Source organism: Lutjanus erythropterus, chromosome 21, assembly GCF_056507025.1.
Source record: "Lutjanus erythropterus isolate fLutEry1 chromosome 21, fLutEry1.hap2, whole genome shotgun sequence".
NCBI classification, from domain to species: Eukaryota; Metazoa; Chordata; class Actinopteri; order Lutjaniformes; family Lutjanidae; genus Lutjanus; species Lutjanus erythropterus.
Window position 1 is genome coordinate 12507303 of NC_139337.1, and position 24314 is coordinate 12531616.

The 24314-nt window shown below is 39.7% G+C and overlaps 1 protein-coding gene across 1 annotated transcript; it reads right to left on the minus strand.

Annotated features, from left to right (window-relative positions):
* Positions 1-17594: 17594 nt before the first annotated feature.
* On the minus strand, positions 17595-21689 carry bloc1s5 (biogenesis of lysosomal organelles complex-1, subunit 5, muted). The gene is made up of 5 exons (XM_084747209.1): positions 21585-21689; positions 21215-21297; positions 19914-20043; positions 19028-19086; positions 17595-18655 (listed from the first exon to the last, which is right to left on the minus strand). The coding sequence occupies exons 1-5, from the start codon at positions 21601-21603 to the stop codon at positions 18482-18484; spliced, it is 465 nt and encodes a 154-aa protein (XP_084603335.1). The 5' UTR covers positions 21604-21689; the 3' UTR covers positions 17595-18481.
* Between the last annotated feature and the right edge of the window lie 2625 nt (positions 21690-24314).

Consider the following 24314-nt stretch of genomic DNA (forward strand, 5'->3'; position numbering starts at 1 on the left):
ACTGCCACCCACTACAGTTTATTTGAGCTGTTATATCAAAAAATGGCCTTGACGTCCACTCGTGACCCAGAGTTCCTGCTACGCTCCCTCATTCCAGCCGCTGCTCACTGAGAAACACAAATGCCTTTACAGTTAATTGGAGGTGAAAAATGATATATGAGATTATTTTCCTTGACTTTTGCACACTATAAATAACATCTACACACAGGCCCAACTCTCCCAAAGGGGCTCTATTGTTACCGTGGCAAGCCAATAACCACACATCACTATTTAATCTCAACATGTCATATAGCCGTGGTAAATATGACCAAATTGCCGCTGACACATTTTACATTTTGCCCAGCGAAGTGGAGGCTGCATAGTTGTGGGTGTCTGCTGGTTACCCATTGTTGATGGCCAGGCACCTCGCCAGGCCAGCTATAGCATGCTGTAATAGGAAAAAGAAAGATTAATGGACCCTGGGGACCCGGGGACATTCTGTTTATTTTCTTAATTGCATGAAGTTGGTGGCTGAGAGTGCGAGAGCAAGAGTCGGCAGGTGGCAAAAGGGGTGAAAGTGAGAACTGAGAGATGGTGAATAACAGAGAGGTGGAGTGTGTGAGTTTAAAAACAGACCATTCTATAGTTAGATATTGTTCAAGGCCACTAAGTTCAGACAGAGAGCAATAACTCTTTCAGGCTGGAACAGAATATAAAACTAGAAAGTTATATAAACTAAACTATCAACTAGATTCTCTTGGACTTCTTGGTTAAACAAACTATATGATTTTTTTTTTCAGAATACTTTTACCACATGTAGTAATAACATCAATAAAGGTATAGTTTGTCATTTTAGGAAATACACAGCTGTTTAGCTTAGTTTATCATAAAGACTGCTGGGGAAACAGCTAGCCTCGCTTTGTCCTAAAGTAACAAACCCGACCTACCAGCCCTTGAAAGTGTACTAATAACACATATCTTGCTTGTTTAATCCATACAAAAAACTGTAAAAACTACAAACTACTGTTGCCTTGTTAGGTGCTGGACTATTTGTAGGCCGGGAGCAATCGCTTCCTGAAGAAATAGTCACATATCCCTGATAGGTTGATGTTTCTGAACTTGTCTTTTCAATTGATTAAATAAATAACATATAACATGTTAAGTAGCGAGCTTTAGAGGGGAATTTTAAAACCTTAGAAAGAGCCAGGCCAGCTATTATTCTCTGCTTCTGGTCTTTGTGCTAAACTAAGCAGGAAGCAAGAAGGAGCACAAGACAAGTGCAGCACTATATTTTGATAATGAAAAGTGACGACGAGTCCTACACTTTAGGTCGATCAGCTATTTATAACTGTCACTTGTGTGTCAATGTAAAACTAATCCAGTTATCCTGAAAACAAAGGCTCGCAACTCTGAAAACACATTATGGAGCTGGAGTTCAGTGACTGCTTGTCTCACTGCCTTCCAGACCCCCTTAACATATTGCTCAATTTAACCGTCATAAGCATCTTCTCATTCTAAAAGATTATTGATGATTTCCCATGACTCCTAAACAGACTCTCAATCAGTGAACTTTAATTTGAGCTCTAATTATGTGAACTGGGGCAAACCATAACAAAACTTACTGACTGGAATAGAAATTTCAAAAGATGCTGGATGCAGCATTGTTGTCAAATAGGCCAGTATTTCAGCTGTTCCCTTAATGTCTGATGAATTGTCATGGTCATTTTAATTAGTAAATATTGCATATTTCTCCTTTAAGGCACAATATGAAATAGGTATTAATCTCTTGCTAAACTCTGGGTAAGTTTAAAGATAATGACATTTCCCAAAATGTCACACTGTGGCTTTAAATCTTAACCTGACAGATCATATATTCTTCCCCTTTGGGAAGAAACAGTAGAGGATTATCTTATCTTATCCTAGTACTGTCAAAAGTGTATATAACATCTCCATGAAGTAATATAAACTTTATCATAAAATTTAAATAAAATACAGAAACAATATGAATTCTTTCTAACAGCTGTAGACTACCTCTCACAAACAGTATTTATTTCAAATTGGAGTGTGCTTTTAAACACTGCCAGGGGACACCCTGAGAAAACCTTTAAGAAGACTGGAACATTTCAAAGGCTATTTCTGACCTAATCTGATTCTGGCATGTAAACATATGGGAATTACCTTGCTGGACACTCACTCTCTCTTTCTGTAGAAATGCTTTCAGCACCATCCTCCCATCATGCAATCCAAAGCCAGACGTGTTTCCATTAGTAACACAGAGACTCATGGCAGTATCATATCCAGGACACAGGATGTGACCAACGGAGGGGAACCAATGTCATTTACAGACAGCTTACTAGAGCTGTTGCTACAGGCACCTGTGCTGGGAAAAGACAGCGGGGAAAGGGCTCTCCCACATGATTGTGGAACAATTCCAGAGACAAAAGTCAAGGGATGGAAATCGGAAAGCACCTTGTCTTTTCATCTAAGTGGCTAAAAGAGAAAGGTAGGAAGTAAGGGAGTGTGAGAGTGGAGAAAACAAGAAAGAAAGGAAGTTCTAAATGGTAATCGGAAAAAAATATTTAGGAAAGGAAAGAAAGGGGTGGGATAGAGACAGAAATCGGATAAATGAGGGAGGAAGGGATATGGGAAATTGCTACGGTGGTTGTGGATTACCATGACAACTCCCGCTGTATCCCAAGTGTTTTTATGTTCTACTGCTCTCTGCTGGATCCAGGCGGATGACTAAAGCTGTGCCAAGTCTCCTGAGGTATCTACAGTATTGGAATTACCGTAATTTTCCACAAGGCAAGGTCCTGCTGTTTTCCCACTGCTGGGAACTCCACATAGAAGCTGTAAACAGGTTGGATATTGACAAGTGACATTGCTGTTGTTTGAGGAAAAACGTGTTCCTGAAAAATTGACCTTCGTCTTCAATCATCGTCAAATTTAATTAATACATAAATGGCCAGATAATACTTTAATTGATACAAGTATTGGCAAAGGATCAGAATCTTATACAGGAGGTATTTTACTTTGTCGACCATAATTTATTTGATAGTTGCAGAAAATAAAAATACCACAAATTCCACTCAGGAGCTGCATTTTAGTGTTAGGTTCGGGAGAGTGTTGCAACGTGGACCTTTTTTCCAGGGCCCTGCTACTAACTGTGCTATAGCTGCCATTAGCCAGTTAGCCCAGTTAGCAGTCCTATAGGATACAGCCTCAGAGACCAGTGCAGGCTGATTTGAAGGTGCTCCAGTGTTGAAGCCTGCCTTGGTGGCACCCTGCCATCTCCATATGTTGTGCACTCACTTTCACTTCTCAAACCAGGAGATCTGTCATCTCACTTGAAAATCTTTTCTCTTTGTTTCTTCCCGGCAATGCTTGTGCTCTGAGCACACCTGCTTCTTAGAGGTGAGGAGAGCTGATGTTCTGATTGGTTTATTGCACATTTGGCCTACAAAGCATCCATGAATTAATCAAGGCACTTGTGCACAGCTGATAGGTGTATCCTGCTGTGCGCTGTGGGTGGGACAGGGCAGGATACCCCTGCACCCCTGCCGCAAGACAGCAAAGGTGAATTTGGACACACCTTGAATAAATTAAAACTACTGCGCCTTGTGCTTTGAACTTGCATTGCATCAGAAAGAGTTTCATCTCTGTGTGTAAAGTACAAACACATTGACTTTTTGATCCTGTTCACACACTGTTAGTGGTGCCCATACTCATCATCATAAAGCTGTAAGCAGCTCAGCAGACTCAGGCCGTCACTTTCGCGTCCATTTCTACAAATGTCTCAAAAACAATTTAAGTTACACAGCACTGTAATTTGCTGAACATTCAAACATGTCGCCAGAGGTGAAACATCATGGGTGGTGACAAGACCCACCTCGATTTGGGCTCTTGCCTCTTGCCTCTCACAGATGCATCTTGGTCCAAATCCTTCACTGTAAGAGCCCCACATCCTGCTGGTAAAGCCATCAGGATATACTGGCCAGATTGTGAGGGGGTTGAAGTAGGGCAGAGAGAGTGAGAAGAAGCACAGAAGAAAAGATGTGGACATCGTGGTGTGACCAGTGGTGCCACAGTGGGAAAGTTGTTAGCTCAGATAAATATTGTGTAATAGACATTGAGTCATTATAATTTAGATCCTTTGGAAACTTGTCATGTTATAGTTTAGATATTTTTAATGTTCCATTTAACCATAATTAAAATTAATTATGTATGGAAGGATTTTTGAGATCCATCTAGATTATCTTGGTGTGAGTTGCAGAGTTTTGGAGATATCAGCTGTAGAGATATCTGACCTCTCTCTGATATAATGAAATAGATTTTACTTGGCTTGAAGTGCGTGTGATTTCTTTCTGGAAAATCATGAGCCATTTGTCACAATAATCCACAGACCATGTTGTGAGCAGTTTTGTGTAGGAACTATTTTCTTTCAACTAAATTACACCCATAAACTGTATCACTGCGCAGAAGGAAGCGATCATCTACTCATGGATGAGAGGTTATAGCTGAGCTGAGGATGTGGGTGTCACAATGACAAGGTCACCATGGTCAGACTATCAGTCATGATTTGTAGTGATCATCAGACAGCTAATAACATTTCCAAACTGTTTGTATGATATGTGATATAACAGCCGGTAAACTAGACTATATTAGGGGGTTAACACCGGTAGATTGATTGCATTATTAAAAATTTAAATCTTATTTTTTCACTTCCTTCTGTGCAGTGATATGGTTGGCAGGTTGAGTTTGGTAGAAAGCAAATAGTTCCTACATGAAACAAGATCTGTGGATTATTTTGAGTAGCTGTGTCATAATTTCTGGAAAGACACAAGGCTGTTGAATTTTTCTTTTTTTTTTTGGCACTTGGAGTAACACACACAACCATCAGAACAGATAAAACGAAAAATATGTATTTTTGATTTTTGCTGAACTACGTCTTTAAATCTAGGTTTTAAAAGAGTTTAGTGAATAATTAATTTATCCCCCTTAGCATTATAAAATGGTATATGCTACACAAATTAATATCTTGGTAAAAATACTAACAGAGACTTCCTTGAAGCCCACACATTGGAAAGCATCCACTCTGCTTAAGTGTCCTTGAGCAAGACATGAAATGAAATGCTACCAGCTCCACACTGCCGCTTTGTAGCCAAGCCCAGCCTCTGAAATAGAAAACAGAATTTCCCTACAAAGATCAATAGAGGATGACATACTGCTCGGGTCCAAGAAAAGAACACGCAAGGTTGCTCTTACATGAGCGGAGCATCCAAATATCATTGACAACCTACAAATCAAGCGGCTGCCATGAAGGCTTGAAGCTACAAGGAAAGACGGCCTCCAAAGTGATATTTCAGCAGACAGTATTTCATATGAGGCGAGCCATAAATGTCATCAATAACCAATGGGGCTTCACTTTGCCTGAGCAAGAGCCGTATATAAACACTGTCCGTGGTTTTATTCTTTTTGGAAATACTGCAAGATGTGTTAAAAGAGTGCCCCAGTACCTGCCTTCATTGCGTCAAGGTTTGTTTTTATTTTTCTCCGCTTTTTGAAAAAAAAAAAAAAAAGAAATTACAGATGCTGTCACCCACTTACTGGTACTCTCGCTTGCTCTCATGGAAAATGTAAAAGGGGCCCAGCCTTGTTGAGGTCGGGCAGACATTGCCTGTGAGAGGTGGCCAAGTCACAAAACAGATGTTTACTGTTTTTCTAAGGATGATTTGTTTCTGCTCAATATTGACTCGGGTCCAACCATAACCTACGTTCCTTTAACATAGCCCTGCATTCGAGCGAGTGGACAGGCGGCACAATGCACCAACCAGGTGTTTATGTTTTATTGTAAATGTATTTTATTGTATGCATGCATGCTTCATGAGTCTGCGGGTAAGTGAGTTTATGATTCCGACAGGTGTCTGGATTCCTCTGTTCTCAAGCAGATGTGCAATAAAATGATCAGATGGATCATACATAGGAAAGTTGTACTTCTATGTGTGTGTGTGTGTGTATGCTTCTCTTGGATGTGTCATTGTGTAAGCAGGAGTTTTAGGAAACCTACACTTTCAGAAATAAGGGCTGCAAGAACCTGTTTTTGAAGAAAGGGATAGTCAGGAGTTCTTTGTAAGACTAAAGGTTCCATTATGAATCATTTTCATCCAAAGAATCCTTTTCAGAAAAAACAGATATTTCTTTTGTCAAGGGTTCATTGTACTGTACCATAATATAAAAGGGCTCTTGGTAGAACCCCCTTGGTAGGTTCTTGATAAAACCCTTGGAATATAAAAGGGTTCTCAGGTGGGCTCTTATTAGAACCTTTCGAAGGTGGAGAGATTCTGAATAGAACCCCACAGAGAAGGTTCTATGTGGAACCATTACACCGTAGAAGGTTTCTCCTCCACCTCTCATGGGGGGTTCTGGGTGAATCCTTTCAAAGATAAGGTTATATAACCCCTTATGTCGGGTTCTGAAAGTTCCAAGTAAAACCTTTATTAGGTTCTACCAGGTACCAAAAGGGTTGTCCTATGAGGGCCTTTATTTCCAGGAGTGTATGTGTGTTTCTATGTGTGTTTCAGTGTGTGTGTCAGTGCATCTGCGAAGCGTCTGCAGAGGCAGTCATGGGCCCGGTAACAGTCTCTCCACAGAAGCCATTAAGCAGTGCGTCTGTTGGAATAATGTGTTTGACTTGGCTGTGGGGCAGCAGCAGGTGTGGGGAGGACCGGCCTGGAGCTGCTGCTCACAGCCGTCTTTGATCTGCAGGCCAGGGACCAGTCTTCCCTTCCCCATGTCTTTCCCTCCCATCTTTGGTCTTCCTCCTTCCTTGTCTTTGTGCCTCTCTTCCTCCCTCGGCTCTCAGTTTTTCTTACTGTTGTCACTGAGTTTTCCTTTCTTGGTTTTCCCTTTTCCCTCCTTTCAACAGGTTATCCTTCTTCAGATGTCTTCTTCTATTCTCTTTTTGTGTTCCCCCCCTTCTCCTTTCCCCATATGATAGCTGTCAAAGAACTTACAGTTGCAGTTGTCCTCCAGCCACACATCTGCTAGACCTTAATGACACTACTGGATGGAGAGCAGTGAGTGCAAGTTTAAATTTATGCATTCAGTGGATCATTGAAAGAGAGAGAGAGGCTTAGAAGTTGCTAATAGAGATGTTTGCTCATTTTACAAGCAGTTCCTTCAGAATGAACAAGTGGTTAGTAAGTGTAAAAGTTGTCTTTTTTCACCTTTAAGAGAAATTATGCAACATTTTGGGAAATTTGCTCATTGGCTTTCTTGCTGAGAGTTAGATGAAAAGATCATTATCATTCTCATGTATATATGTGTGTTAAATATGAAGCTAAAGCCAGCGGTAGTATAGTAGTAGTGCAGGGACAGAGTCGCTGTTCACTGACAGCAGGGTGCCTGGGAGCTTTGGAGGAGAGAGCCAAGGGAGGACCAGAGCTCCAGGAGGACAAACCCCAGGGTTATACTGGGTCTGCTCTGATGCAGACCTGTTTACTGGCGGTAGGAGAGCTCAGAGGTTGTTTTTTAAACTTTTAGGATCAAAATAGATTCATCTTCACTCTTGCTTCTCAACCTGTCTGCAGCAGTGAGCCACAGAGGAGCTGATCTCCCCTGCCTGTAACGTTACTTTAATTAGTCTCTCTTCTTCATCCTTGTTGACTGCTGACTGGAGGAGAAATGTACTTTAACATTACTTCATGAACATACAAAGAAGAGAGGGGGATAAGAAGGGACTAGCTTGTGGCTGTGTTCTTGAGGAATAACTACAAATGTTCCCAAAATTATCACGGAAGGTGAAAATTCACACTGCCTTCTGTCTGAACACAACATGCTGCTGGCTGTAGCTTCATATTAAACTTAAAAACATGAGGGTGCTATCATTTTTTAAATCTAACTCTTGGCAAGATAGCAAATAAGTGTATTTCCCAGAATGTCAAACTTCGCCTTTAAGATAATGCCTGATCCAAACTGTTTGGTTTAGTTGCTTGTGGTTAAAGCTGTGATTTGGCATTATTTGCTGAATGGCAGACAAAACCTTGTTGAGCTCTAACTAGATGTCATGACAGCGAGTGCTTAACATGGGCATGAAGTAGGTGAGTCATAATTTTAGGTCTGGACTCCTCCCTTCCTCTGTGTCTTTCTCTCTCAGCCTCAAGGTAAAACCATTACGCTTGAAACGAAGAAGCAGCAGTAGCAAAGGAAGCAGCCCACTTGGGTTCAGAGAGACAGGGGAGGGAGACGATGAAAAGTAAAGCCCAGGGCCGTCCCGGGGCCCTGAGAGAGACTTGCCTTTATTGAAGGAGCCCACTCCCATGCATTCTTCTGCCAAGAGCCCGGGCCTCCCTGGAGAAAGCCAGGATGAGAGGCTGACTCACATTCAGAGGGGGGTTCATGGACTGGAGCTGCTACAAACACACAAAAATCACATCTACACAGCGGCACAAACAAGCACGCAATCACACGCATTCATGCACGCACCTTGTTCCTCCATCTCCTGTCTGCCTCATTGTTCTGTCAGTCAGGATGGTTTTTCAGCTGTGATCCACAGCAGGGATTCGCTATTTCCTGAATGGGTAACACACACAGGCTTGTAAAGCACAACTGATTGATTTATTGGGTTTCAGGGGCTGAGGTAGGTGGGATATTAGATGCTCCTCTGAGATCTCATCGTGAGATCACTCAGTGAGAGCAAAGGGCTTGCTCTGAGAACAACAGGGGAGAAATTCCACTTTCTTGGATCCAACTGACAATGGGACAAAAGTATTTTTTTAAGGAGTGTTTTGCTTTGTTAGCTTTGTGAAATGTTCACTACTTGGGGAGCTTATCTTTCTTTTCCATTACAGTTTGGTTTAGCCTCCCAAAAATGTTCAGGAGTAATCCTGTTTTTTAAGATGCCTATCATTTAAGAGACAACCAAAAAAGCTTATGCAAAAGAAAGGAGAATCCTGCAGCCATTGTTTAAAGCCAATTCACATATTTATTTTCCTATTTTTCTGTATGATCATCAGTGACTTTACAATCTTTGATGCGTGTAATTATATGTTAAGGATATACTGCTGGGAATTTCAGACAAACTTGATCTTGAAACCTCTGCAAACCTCTCCAGCTAATAAAAAAAGACAATGAAAATGATGATGTTTGCATTGCAAAATGTATAGGGAATTGTGTAAGGTTATTTCTTGGCACATACTTCCATTTCTGTCTAAAGATTTAAAGGAACTGATGGTATACTAACGCTGATCAGTAAGAAACATTTTGTCCAAATCTGGAAACCACCTGTTGTGCATTTTCACAGCGAATGGTGTCTGATTTTATTGACTGTTTAAACTTTTACTGCTATATCAGTTTTATTTTATGGTATTCCTAACAATGCAGACACTGAAAATGTTCTGGAAAAGCCCTGTGGGTATGTTCTCACAATGTCACACTCACAGGAACGTCACAGGAGCACAGTGAACAACACTGATGAACAACATAACTGGAAATACTTGTTCATTTTCAACTTTCAAAAATTTTCCCTTTACAAACTATTCTTCAAAATCTCTGTTTCTTCAGTAAACACGGCCTTGAATCATCCATTATATCCTATGGAATCACCATTATATTCTATGACTTATTTCCGTTAAATCAATATCCAGACAATGAATGAAAGATAACATGATCAAAAAGATTCAGAGCAAGTGTTTTTTTCATGACCAGTGGATGAGATTGAAATCATTTCCTTTACTTCACAACATCAGTAATATTTCACGGGAAGAAGATATAAATCCAGAATGCAATCAGTTGGTAGGAAGCTCAGTAATGTCAGGTAAATTGACTGAAGTGAAATCTCTCAAGCTCATTCTAAATCCAGTGCTGGATGAACACATGACTATTATTAGAGTTATTGCTGGTCTTTGTAGTTTACTGCGGTTTTTTACATCATTAAAAAATATGATATTTACTTCAATTAAGTTACATACACAAGTTGGTGATATCAGAGGATGTCTTTTCGTTACCTTGGGGTTTGGAGGTTTGTCTTTAGAATAATGGGCTGTCGGGTCCAATGGGACATTTTTAAGACTATTGGAATTTCAGAATAATGGGCTGCTGGAACAATGGACAATCCCCAATATTATCACTTTTTTTCAGTTGATGGCTAACTTGTTAGCAATCATTGTTGCCTATTTACTCATCCACCAGATGTAAAGCAATGTTAACACTCTTTTGGAGTTGTGTGTCTGTCCGTTCAATGAATGTAAATCCAATACTATTTATGTTTTAGCTCTATTTTTGGTCTCCACAAACTCCTGATATATCGGCACTGGGTTTGCAGCTTGTTATTGTTGCTAGCCAAAAATCTGTTTGTGTAGGTTTAATTGCATTGTAAACAACTTTTTCTATACAAAGGTTATATTAGGATGCCATAATAAACAATGCTCTGCAGTGTTACGGTTAGCACCATTGAAATGGTTGGCAACAGTCAAGAGAGATAACATCAGGAAAATACCTGCCTGGTACAGAAAACAAGGAAAATCAAACCCATGGAGAAGGTATGTGATTGGCAGTGAAGCCAGACATTCCTCTAAGGTTCAGGAATCTAGACAACAACATGCTTTGTTGCTGCTGGTGGCCACTGTGCGATGACAAGCCATTCCCTGCGTCCTCTCTGGCTATTGTTTTCCCTGTGATTGACTGAGGAAGGTGTTTGTTGTTGCTGGACTCTTATCTGTGTTTCTTGGACCTGGCAGGAACACAGAACTGTTGAATTAGCACGGCTGTCTGATGAAACTGAACAGACGCAAAACATCACGTACAGTTCAGCTAATTAGACTTTCTATTGCACAAAAGATGCCGATGGATGGAGTGTGTCTTTCAAATGGAGATAATCTGATCAAGACATCTGTTTAAGAAAATGACTCTGTTCGCTGTGCAGAATAAAAACTGACACGTTGCAGTGCCGCCTTCACCGGGGAACATATCAGTGCTTGCTAATAGGGGAGTGCTGGCATTTATGGTGAAAGGTGGGACGTTTAATTTCCATCCATTTTCTTTCCAGTGATTGCTTTTATATGCCACCCAGTGCTCATTTTCTAAGCTGCCAGGGCCTGAGACTATCCAGCATGCCTTTCCCTCAGAGAAATATCAATTTCTTAATTTGTTTTACTGCAGCTTTGAGAGCTCTCCCTCTCTTATTTAGCGATCCACTGGGTGAACGTTTGCTATTGCCAAAGAATTCATATTACCACCTGCATTTCAGTCCGCCCAGGACCCATCACCGACTCCCTGGGGTGGTTTTATGCCGGATTATTAACTTGGAAGCACGATACTTTTGTTCATTGGCATTTTCATTTTGGACCCCTTAGTAATTGAGTAACAGGGGCCCATCATATAGCACAAAAGAAAGAGAGTGAGCATGCAGAGGCTGAAAATTCTCATAAGCTGTCAGGAAAGTGAGTGTGAATGAATACCTCCTAGCCTTCTATTGTTCCAACACAAAACAGTGAAATTGTGTTTCTGTTGGGCCTGCTTTTTCTCATCAGTCGACTGAAATGAAAGGTGATCAGGCCAAAAAGAACATGTTTGGTAGTGCCAAGTTTGCTGTCAGCAGCATAGAAACTGTAGCAGTTCTCTGGGGTCATGTGTATTTTATTTGTTTCTTCAAGGAAGTTCAAGCTCCACTGATGTTTTATTAGTTTTCAAACAAGTGCAGCAATAAAGAAGAGTGAATAGACATTTAAATTTCAGGCCATAACATGAGCTGCGTTTGACCTTTCTGACACTCATAAAAGTGGACATTGTACCTTTTGTCCTGATAAAAAAAAGCCAAAGATAAGAATCAAGTCATGTGTTTGCAAAATGCCCTTTGTCAGGATGCACAGGACAAAGCTTACAGGACATAAACATACAGAAACGCATGACACATTATCATGAACACTTACAGTAAGCTTAAACTTATAACATCTCATAGCCTACTTGCTAAGATCTTGTCAGAAAGCTGTGGATTCAAAATAACTTTAAATCTTAATTCAGTGATTTTTTTTAAAGATCAATCATCTACATGGATTACACATACAATAAGCCGGGTATAATTATCATGTCCAAAAAGCAGAGTTGGGACCAAGTCATTGTTTTACAAGTCACAAGTAAGTCTCAAGTCTTTCCACTCAAGTCCCCAGTCAAGACTGACGAGTCCCAAGTTTGAGTTTCCTAAACATTTATTAAGTTACTTAGCTGTTAAGCTAACCTTAGCCAAGCATTAGTTCTCTAATGTTATTATTAGCCTCAACGTACAGTTCTTCAGACGTCTTCAAATCTTGAGCGAAGTTGGAAGTTGTTGCTTCTCTGTCTGTAATTTTAGATTTGCATATTTTGCATACTCCAATTTGTTTTTTTGTTGAACGCCTTAATAGTGTTTGTACAAAATTATCATTGGTATCACTCTTTTTCCCCAGCTGGTGCTGTCGGATTGTAAAAAAAAGTGAATAGCGTTCACGTTAGAGGATATGTTTTCATTAGTATATAATCACCTGAACATAAGAATTGTTGTGTTTTTGTTGCTTTAGAATGAGCTGTTTTCATCTACATAGACTGTCGGTCCACCATATTTCTCCGCTAATGTAGTTTCTCCTGTACGCTGGTGAGGCGAGTTGGTTGCAATCTACTACTAGATGCCACTAGATTCTACACACTGGTCCTTTTATTCTTTGGGCTTGGGGGAAGGTATTAACTTTTTTCAAGTCAAAATCTTTAAGTTAGAGTCAGTCAAGAGTCATTGGTGTTAAAGTCAACTTACATCTAAAGTAATAAAATTTATGACTTGAGTCTGATTTGAGTCCATGTCATGTGACTTGAGTCCACACCTCTGCCAAAAACTATATACCGTTTTTTGATGGTTTGCCAGAAATAAGTAAAACACACCTTCACAGTTCATATGCATGCAATTAGTGTCAAATATTTTATTGATATCTGCACACCATATGTTCTCAGATGAATGTAACCATGCAGACTGATGTACTTCCGTCCAATCAAGCGTTCTTCAGCTGTGTGTGGAAGCACAGAGGTATCGCTCATGGGGGAGCACAAGATGTGAGCTACAGGTTATGCTGACTTCAAATCTCAGAAACCTCGACTTACATTATTATGACTATGACTATGGACAGCTGCTTTTGATCTGATACAGTGATACAATAGAGGCGGTTAAAATGACATTATTTGGCTGATACCAGTAGCTGAAGTGAAAGAATGAGACTGAAAAGCTAGAATTCACAGATTTGTAGTCTGCTGAGCTGAAAAAAATAAAACAGAAATGCCTTATAATAGCACAGCTTTTCTAGAAGTTGGCAATAAGAATTGTCCTTAGTTCCTAGTGTAATTGTTTTACATATTTACTTTAAATCTGCTGGTAGCTGATATAACTAAGCTTGTATTGTTTTAAGTTTAATCTCCAAAAACCAAATGACTTCCTTCAAGTCAAACTATTGTTGTGTCAGTGTGTGATGTGAAAATGTTTGGTAGCTGGTGATAGAACCATGTGAGGTAAGTGGACATGGAGAGAAGACATGTTCAGATTTGGAAAAGGTTGAGAAGGCTTAGATATGCCAAAAGTTAGTGCTTACACCAATAAGCCACAATATTAAAACCACCTGCCTAATATTGTAATATTGTGTAGGTCCCCCTTGTGCTGCCAAACCAGCTCTCACCCCTGGAGGCATGGACTCTACAAGACCTCTGAAGGTGTCCTGGCACCAAGACGTTAACAGCAGATCCTTAACGTCTTGAAAGTTGCGAAATGGATCCTGGATCGGACTTGCTGTTCCAGCACATCCCACAGATGTTCAATCGGATTGAGATCTGGGGAATTTGGAGGTCAAGTCAAGACCTTGTCAGCACCAGGCCACTGTCCAGTTCTCGTTGTAAGTGCTCTCAGCAGTGGACAGTGTCATTATGGACACTCTGACCAGTCTGTGTTTGTGTGTATTCAGACACCTTTCTATTATGGCCAGCATAAACTTTTTTTTTAGTGATTTGTGCTACAGTGGCTTTTCTGTGGGACTGTACAAGAAGAAGAACTAGCCTCCAAGCATCAATAAACCTTGGGCCCCCATGACCCTGTTGCTGGTTCACTGGTTGTCCCTCCTTGGGCAACCTTTTGGTAGGAACTAACCACTGCATACTGGAAACATCTCTGAAGACCTGCTATTTTGGACATGCTCTCACCCAGTCATCTAGCCATCACAGTTTAGTACTTGCCAAACTTGTTAAGATCCTTATGCTTGCCCATTATTCCTTAACTATGTGCCTAATATATCCTACCCATCGACAGGAGCTTCTACAACAAGATGATCAATGTTATTCCCTTTACATATAAGTGGTTGTAATGTTTTGCCTGATCAGTATATGTTTTGGAATAAGACTCAACAATTAACTATCTTACCAACCTGTGATTGGCCAGAGTCTACTGTCACAGTGTAAAATTTCTAAAGCCTGAATACAGAGCAAAGAATTACATTACACTTAAAGGTTATTATGGAACTTTTGCCCAATGAGGCCAAAAATAAACTGCCTACCCCAGCTTTAAATTGAACTGCCACAGGACATGGCAGGTTGATATACCCGGGCACATTCCCACATGCTCTGTCAATCAATCCAGCATATATTATTAAAATCAGATGTTTGTTTAGTAGGTCTTCATTAGATGTGATCTGCACATTTCATCCCTGATATACTTCATTCTTTTCCAGTGGATGTGGATGTGTGTTTTTCAGATAGAGCATCAGATTGCACTGACCAACACATCCCTTATCTCTGTCCCTTGCCCAGTGGAGCTCCAGCTGGGTGCTGCTGTTTCCTTCACCATTTATGTTGGCACAGGGAACGGCAGCTCCATGGCCCGAGAGCACTGCTCTCCCTTCAAAACAGGAAGAACACACTGCTCTCTGATGCACTCCGGAGACAAAAAACAAACCAACCAGAGTCCAGAGGCATGAGGCAGCAGGCTGAGGAGGATGATAACAAGAGGTTTCACCCGCTGACCGGCTCTTTTCTCCGCATTGAGTCGTCTTACTGGTCTATGTCTGGGGACTGTTTCTGTGCCAGCAGCCTAGGTACATTGGATGCTTGACAGTTTCCTCTTAAAGTTTGACAAATATCTTTCCAGATAAACCAGTTTCTTCAGCTTCAGCACTTAATGTTATAGTTTGACTTTTCCTTCTAAAAATAAAGACACTTTTGAGGTTTTTGATCAATACCAGCCACTCAACAATTACTTGACCAGATGCTGAGGTTTCTGGCTTTTTTTTTTACTTCACAGCCTGTATTCAAACTAAGAAAACAAAATCCCCATGAATGTCAAAACCTGTTGTTGTTGCAATCCCTCTGCCACAAACAGACACTGATCTAAATCCCAGACTGCTTAATGTCAATTTGGTTTGGCGAAGTGCATGCTATTATTGACAGCAATGATCTTGTAGTGAAACTGCGGGTGGTGGAAGGTAACTCTGACCTGAGACGCTTTCCAACAATCCCTCAGCCACGTCATTAGGCAGGTATGTTATGGTTTTGTGGATTTAAGATCCACCTAAAAATCAATATCAGTTCAAGTGTGCACTATATTTAGAATATTTTCACTGCTTTACTTTGCCATCAGACAGCCTTTCCTGAGGGAAAACTGAAATTATATAAGCTAAGTATCGCGCTTTACAAACCAATCAAATTCCAGAGGTGAAACCAGTGATTTTACCTTGTAGAACCCTTGAGTTGCTAGTCTACTGCTGCCTCGATCTGTTAAGATTGTTTGTGTCATAAAATAATAAGTCTGGATTCACTGAAGTCACACAATAACACAAACGAAGAGATGGAGGCAGCAGTAGACCAACAACTCCTGTGTTAAAACGGCAGTTTCCCATCCGAAAAGTCTGTCTAAAGGCAAACAAAAGCAGTGAAGATATTCTAAATGTAGTACACACTTAAATTTGAACTATCCCTTTAAATCCTGGAACCAAACACTTTCATGTTTCCTTTACTCTGTGGGAATTTTTAATCACTGTAAATTCAGAAAAAGAAAAAATCAAAATCTGACATAACGTGGTAATGTCAAAATTCATTCTAACAGAAATAAATGTTATCAGGCCCAACAAGTATTAACTGTAAGCTTACGACTCTGTGCTCATGAATAGCTAACACTCATATGACTTTAACATTGACCTTTCGTGTACTCTGTCTGTTTTTCTTTCTTTCCAATGAAAACCAAAAAAATAAACAAGGGCAGATGAAAAGGTGCCTTGCTGGCAGAGGTGGGCCACATTTCCGTATTGTCGCTCCTCGTTAGCTGATGATGGGCTGTCTCCACGCTGGACAGCTGCAGTCACCGAGGCGGAGGGAAGGCGTGCACGCAAACACACACACACATCCAGACACACATCTGCTGGCACGTCTTTGCCCTCTCTGATCTCTGATGACATGCCAACCACCATGTCCTGCTCTGACGCCAGCCATCACTGACTCTCCCTCACACACACGCGTACAGTATGCACAGACACAGGCAGAGCGACCAGAGAGTGGTTTTGCATGAGAGCAGAGGGGGCAGGTCATTGCTAGCCAAAATGGAAAAAAGCTGCAGCTTCTGTGAAAGGGGATACAGAGCTGAGTTCACTTCAGCTGTGCTGTCACATGGTGGAGGGACTCCACCGCTGGCTTGTTTTGTTTTATTCTTATTTTCCTTACAGAACCTTCAGCTGACGGATGAGGTGAAGTCTAAACCTGCTTCTTCAGATGGGACATTTGACAGTTGAGCGGTCTGGGCAGTTTCAAGTGTGTGGTAGGGATGTGAAGAGGGGGTGTATCTAAAATATTTTTGTATTACATTGTCCAATATGAATTCTGTTCTCAGCCATGCCAGGAATGTGCCCAGTCTGCCCACCCAGCCATTAACCTGTCCAACAACTCACCATTGTCAGGAGCAAAAGCAAAACATGGCATTAAAAGTTCTGTCAGTCTGAGGCCACGTTCACACTGCATGCAAAAGTCGCTCAAATCTGTTTCTTTTTTGTGCTCAACTGTGATTCAGTTTTTTTTTTTTTATGCCACTGTGAACAGAACAGATGGCATTGATTCTGACCTTTTCAATTGTGGTTTGAGTCACTTTCATATGTGGTCCTGAATCAGATACAGGTCAGATTTTTTGCAGTGTGAACAGTCACATTGGAATCCAAGATGTTGCCAAAGCTTTAGCATATGAATCTGGTAATTTGATATGTTAATTTAATGCCCAAAGGAAATTTTTGACTATTAAGATGTGCAGATGGTGTTTAAATGCTAGTAACTTATTAAAATATATGTGATGAAGCTGTCACACATCACTGCTGGTTGGTGAAGACAAAGTAAGCTACAAGCTACACTACTGCCCTTTATCTAATGCATTCTAACAGCTGATTAATGATTTCTAACGTTTTTACAGCCTACTAAATACTGAAATTTTAACTCATTTACAAGGGTAGTCTTATTATTATTATCTTATTAAATTGTACCCAACTTTTTTATTTTTTTTTATTGTACTTTAAAAATAAGCATTTGCACTGTAACACATGCTTCTGTGTGCATTTAATCTAATAACAGAAAAGGCTAAACAGAAACAAATACTTGCATTTTTTTTTTTATTCAGTGCATTTTAAAACTTAAAGCGCAAAGCATGGCAATAAAAAACTAGAGGGATCCAGAAGGAAATTCAAACCAGATGACCAAAATTTGATTTACGTTTGTTCTGTTTAAACAGCAATGAAAATATTGGATTTGTGAGCCATTAAAATCTGATTTGAGGTGGCAAAGCAAACAAAAAACAGCTGCTCCTGATCACTCAAATTGGTTTCAGCAAAGGTCTTTTATAAAGAGCGTTTCTTCATAGACAGTTGGTTTACCTGAAGTTAATGTCAGAGGTCAAACGTTTCAAACACAGGGGAGCTGCTGAGGGACTATTTGTTCTAGAAACAGCTCTGTTTGAGCTCGTTTCCACAACACTTGACCTGTGCTTTAAACACACCTGCTCACAAGGGTTTTTCTACCACTTCATGTTCTCGCTTTCAGTGCTTAGAATATCTTGCCTTGGTGCCAAAACCAGGTTCCTTTCAACCTGAGGCCAGTGCAGATTTATCATCAGCACCCTTCAGGCAGGCATCCATTAAAAATCCTGCAATGTTGAAAACTTCACGGCCAAGGAACAATCAAATGATTGCTTGCTTAAAAATGACAAGTTCCAGACCGTGAAAATTCCATGTGCTAAAGACACAAACCTTTGAGTGTGATGGTCTGTGAAACTGCCACATTGTTAATTATACTTTCATATTTATGATTTGGAAAATGCTGAGTCGTGTGCAGGAGCTAAGACTTTTTATGCCTACCAAGTACATCCACCAAAGCTAATAGCTTTGTTTGCACCTGTCTGAGTCCATGATAAACACAGGTGTTCATGTACTAAGAGAAGTTGTGTTTGTTCACTCACACCCTCACAAACATCAACCGATTAGAGGGGTGAAAACTTTGTCAAGTCCTTCTTCATTTCACAGAAGCGAGTGCTGAGTTGTCCCACGGCCTTGGCGTGCTCCTCGTCCACCTCCTCCTTCAGTCTCTGCTGCTCCTTCAGGAACTCTGCCCACTCATCTTTCAAACGCTCCATGTTTGTCTGCAGCTGGGTGCTCTGGAGGGTCACAGGAAGGCGAGAACACAACAAAGTTTTTGCATGTCTCATATCAGCCCTTGTTTGCACGAGTAGAAAAGATACTTCATTTTGACTGCACAGCTTGCCCGGAGATTTTAGGGGAGAGAAAGTTGTTGTTAGTCGTATTTGACTGCATTCATACACTACACTGAAGATGCTGATGATATTGGGCATCACATTGGGGCTCACTGTGGTGTCAGAGCACTGGCATTCAGCCTACATGTGCTGTATATACACAGAGAGGACACAATATCATAACTGCCTGTACAATCTGCAATCCAATCTGATTTTTCAAAGCTGTGATATCATGTCCACCTGTGCTCTGAGTCTTTTGCCTGAAGTTGTTTTTACCTGCTGTGCCTCTAGCTCCCTCTGCTGGACTCTCTCTGCCATGTGATTAGCAGCCTCCACTGTTGAAAAAGACAAAATGTTGATACACTTAAGACCAATTCATTACCTGCTGGGCTTTAAATGTAAAAAAAAAGTTGGTTGGTGACTAAACTACATAATGTGTATGCAGTGGGTGATTAGACTCTGCTGCAGACAGATAACACATAATGCTACAGTAGCAGAACAACATGTAGTGCATTTACAGGAGCAGGTAACCCTGAAAGCTTCATTTTAAATTAATGACAAGCTATCTGCAAGTTAGACAAACCATGACATTTTCCCCCATTCAAAACAAAGTTAATTTAGAATAAAGTAATGGGTGGTGGTCACAAAGATGTGCTGAAAATTCTCTGGAGCACTGTCACTGCTTTTCACCATGTTTTCACTGATGCAAAACAAACCAACACTGCATGTCGCGCCGGTGTGGCTGTGTCTGAGAGACTGTTTATAACTATGGTGGATGCTGAACAGTATTTACAGTGAATTTTTTGAAGCACTGTAAACAAAAAACACAAGGGTATTTACAATTTGAAATGGTAATACTAATCATCAGGGATTTCACTGTGGTTTGTCATTAAACCAGTAACTGTTTCATCTCTAATTAGCGCTATCTAACTAGATTTGCAAATAAGTAACTGTTAACATGACAATCAGCACATTATTTTGTTAATGAAACAGACGTGTGACATCTATAAACTGACCAATATTAAATACAATACTGTATTTTTTGCTGAAGACAGGGCAGCAAATCCAAGTATTTGATTAGATCAGGTCAATTATGAAATGACACAATTTTAGCAAAATGTCAAACCAAGACTCGGGTGTGAATCTGAGAAAGGAGACTTACAGCGTTTACTGACGTCAGACAGCTGCTGGCTCATGGCTTCTAAATTTGGGGGCAGCATTTGCTCATTTGTTTCTAGCACCATTTTATTGAGGTTCTCCAGAAGTCTGCTCTCTCTGTGTCCACGTTTCTCCTGAACAGCAACAGAGGGAATCTTAGCATTGTCACACACATACAATATAGTGAAATGGAACTAGATGGTAATAGTCCTGTGGTGCTCAAAGCACCAAAAATACATCTGAGAAACATTTGGTAACTCCAAATAATCTGTAGACCTTGTTGTGAGCAGTTTCATGAAGAAGTACTTTCTTTCTGCTGTTGAATCTACTGGAACTACTTCAAGGTCCTACATCAAACTGCTCACAGAAAGGCATGTGGATTATCTTGAATCATTGGGTCATAATTTTTGGAAGGAGACACAGGTTTTGAAATTTTCAAATGTATTTTGTTGGGCACTTTGCAGCACAAGCTGAGTGCAATTTAGTCCCATTGGAGAGTAGGCAATCATCTATACAACAGATATCTCCAAAGGGGAAAAACTTGTATTTTTGATTTCGGGTTGAACTGTCTTTTTTAATGGGAACAACAAAATTCAGTACTTCATGAAACTGCTTATAGTGGAGATAAATAAAATATATTGAAATTTGCAGTTCATCCACTGGTCAAAACATGATGAAGAAACCAAAAAACATAAAAATAATGTGTATTATTTTATCTGTGCCCCAAAATGCATACGATGTAGATTACGCAAATGTGACACCTCTATTATGTCCCTAATACACCCACAGATTTTTTTCTTTCTATGTATCCGTCGTAGGTGTTCTGATGTGGGTCTTTTGACATTTGTGAACTCATGGTATTTAATGTCCATGGTTGTTTTTGTGATACCAGCAAGACAGCAACAGCACTTCAATTGGTGTGAAATTTTCTGACATGTAAATTCTCCATGTCTGATGTACAGTTTAGAGAGTGACAGCAGTGTTTAAGTATAAAAAATTAAATAATGGAAGAGTCCAAGCAGTGGTCATCAGATGTCTAACAACAAAGCCTGGTGTTACATCATCATTACTACTGTGAGAAATTCTAGACTTTAAAGTCATCTGCAGCCTTATAAATAATACATATCTGTCATGCCGATGTCAAAAAACTGTAATGACAAAAATTCTGAGAAAAAAACAAAAACAAAACACAATTGTCCGCCACAGCAACAGTGTGCGCACAAGTGTGTGTAGTCTTTCGTATGACCATGGTCACTGACACAGTGTTTCAGCCACAGTATCACATCATAAATTTATGTCATGTACCTCAAACTCTCTCACAAAGTAGCGGATCTCTGCATTGATGACTGGTCTGTGGTCAAACAGTCTGGACTGGATGTCTCCCACATCTGTAGGAACAACACACAGCTCAAATTAAACACGCACAGGACAGAACAACTTTACAACATTATAATGACAAGTTAATATAATGTTTTAAAATAGTCCTCATGCGGTGTAGAAGATTCTTTTAAAGTATGAAAGTAAACGTTTAATATACGAATGTCAATGACACTATTACTGAGATTCAAATGAGTTTTAAATTGCTTTTGATCTATCTGTAGCTTTCCAGATCAGCTAAACAGCGAGGAAACATGCAAACATGCGGACAATAACAATGATGGTGGATTTCAGTCACCTTGAGCAATTTTGTCCATCTTACAAACCCTGCTAACACGTTGGTTTTGGTAGCTTTAGTTAAATCAAACTTTTGCCTCTTGTGAAGCAGCTAACTCAGCTAGCTAGTTAATTCCTTGCTAAATGTTCCAAATGCTAAGCTAACTGACGGCTAACTGTAAGCGGAGGAGTTACACAGCAGAACTACACCATCAGTCATCAGCAGACTTTCATCATAAAGTAACGCATATCAGCTTCAGTGTGAAAACTCAGTAAGAAAATGCAATGGTATCCTGCTAATTGCAGTCAGGTGAATAGAAGTCAGCTGACTGTGTAAATATTTACTACTACTTCCGGGTACGAGGCCGTGGACTGAACCAATCAGCTAATAGAGGGGTGTCACATTCAGCTTGGTAAGAGGTTCATACGGGTTTTGATGTTTTATTTTTATTCATTTATTTATATACTTATTTGACCAGTTCACACAATGAATACATTGTTCTGCAGTCCTGCTTTGAGGTAGTCTATACTGACGTGCTGTTTTCTCTGGAGCTTTTAAATGTCTGCAAGCTTCTGCGTGTGTGTGTGTGCGGGACAGCAGCCTCGTGTGCGCTGAGGTTTTGCGTGACTGAGGACAGCAGATGTCAGTCTTGCTCTGCGGTGGAACAAAGTGACATCAAATCCTGTCTCTCATCTTATTTCCACACATTACTTTTCTGTTCAAACTACACTACATTGACATTAATATAGGAACGTGTCTTTTTTAAACACAGACCCCACATTTTCCTTGGCTCTTTAGTTTAAAAACAAATAGGATAGACCTTATTCACAGCAACTATTTTGACATGGAGTAGGAGAGCAAACACAGGTGTTACCAGTGATACTAATTGGGGCTCAGTTCCATTCAGGTCAGCAGTCAGGGTGCTGCTATTGTGTATGTTAGCTCAAAGGAAAGGTTTTGCTACACTAAATGGAATGGAGCATTCATTAGTATCATCTGTAACACTTGTGTTTATTCAGCTGCTGTGAAAAAGTTATATTGTTCAATCTGTTTGCACTCTTCATTTAAATCCTGCTACTACTTTGTAATAAGTCACCTTTAATTAAGGATTTATACATTTTAACTAACTGCCTTATTGATGGCTGCTAATTTATTTACTAATATTCTAGTTTATATCTCAATTACAAAACATTTATTAAGAATAACCTTGAGGTTACCAGGTTGTGCAACATCCCTGTAGATGGTGTTTATCCTCCTCCAGCGGGATATATGTGGGACTCACTCATATACCTTGGATTCCTGTCCCGAGGAAGATTTATAGATTTATTTATTAAGAGTTATAGATTAGAAAATTATAGATTAGAACAGAAGAAGAAGAGATATAGACTAGAACATAGTCTTTGGACCATTTTAGATTTTAGATTATTTTTGAACTGTAAAACCTTTTGTAAACCAATTAATAAATAAATATATCATTTTTAATATAATGATACTCTAAATGAATTAATCTAAAAACTTTCATGGACTTCCTGGCAGTTGCCTCTGGACCCCTATTTAAGAACCACTAATTTAGGTAGACACTCGTTTACTTTCAAGAAAAACCTGCAGACTGTCTTAACCAAACCACATTAATTAACATAATATTTAACATTTATAACTCTAGACGTAATGGAATGGGATTATTTATTAAGGAATCTTCTGCATGATTACCAAATAGAAAGGATAAACACCAACCAGAAGGAGTTTTTACAACCTGGCAACCCAAAAATTGCTATTATCAATGTTGTTGTAAGAACATTGAAAAGAAGATTTACTAACTATTAATAAAGGTATTTGTTACAGCTCGCAAACCTTTAATAAAGTGGTGCCATACAGTTCTACAGTAATGATTTAATATCAGTCCAATCGTTATACAGGGACTGCAGTAATTTAATGTTCAGTGGCCTTATCATGAGTGCACTGGACACACTAATATTCTTTTTCATAAGCCATATGCTTTGTCATGATTTTCTAATTAAATCCTAATGCCAACGATTATTTATGTAATAACAAGACATCATCTGATGAAAATAGTGGTATAACACTAAATCCATCACACTTATTAGTCCTTATGAGGATAATGAAGGAATTACTGTACATGGTGATACCACAGGAGATAAATATACCAAGATATTTGATAGTTCTACAGAAATTTGCAAACACACTATAATTGTTGTATGAGTAGAGCGAAGGCTTCTTTTTGTTGACCTCTCAGTATTTAAATTCATATTTAATTTCTTTACAACATTCACATTTATCAAGATGTCACTCTTGAGAAATTAGCAAGAAAAAGATACTAGATGCAAGTAAATCTATAGTGTTTCTGTGAAAACTTGTCTTCACCACAATCTCCACAAGATGGCACCAAATCTCTCACATTAGTTTTTAAAATCTAGGGTTGGCAGAGCCCCCTGTGACCGAATTATCTTGGATTAGCAAATGCTTTTATTACACTTTATGAAATGCAAATATATTGGCATAAATGTATTAATAAACACAACACTTGTGGCAAGAGCAAAGTACATGCAGATATTCAGTCAGAGTGAGAAGAGGCATTGTTCGGGGCAAACGTTGCATATTAGTTGTCAAAAGTTTGTTTGTGAGCCCTAAATTCATTAAGACTGTCATGCTCAGTTAAGAGAAAATCATTAAGGCACCACTTAAGTCCCCCCACTGTCCACATTGTTTAGTTAAACACTTATTACATGCACC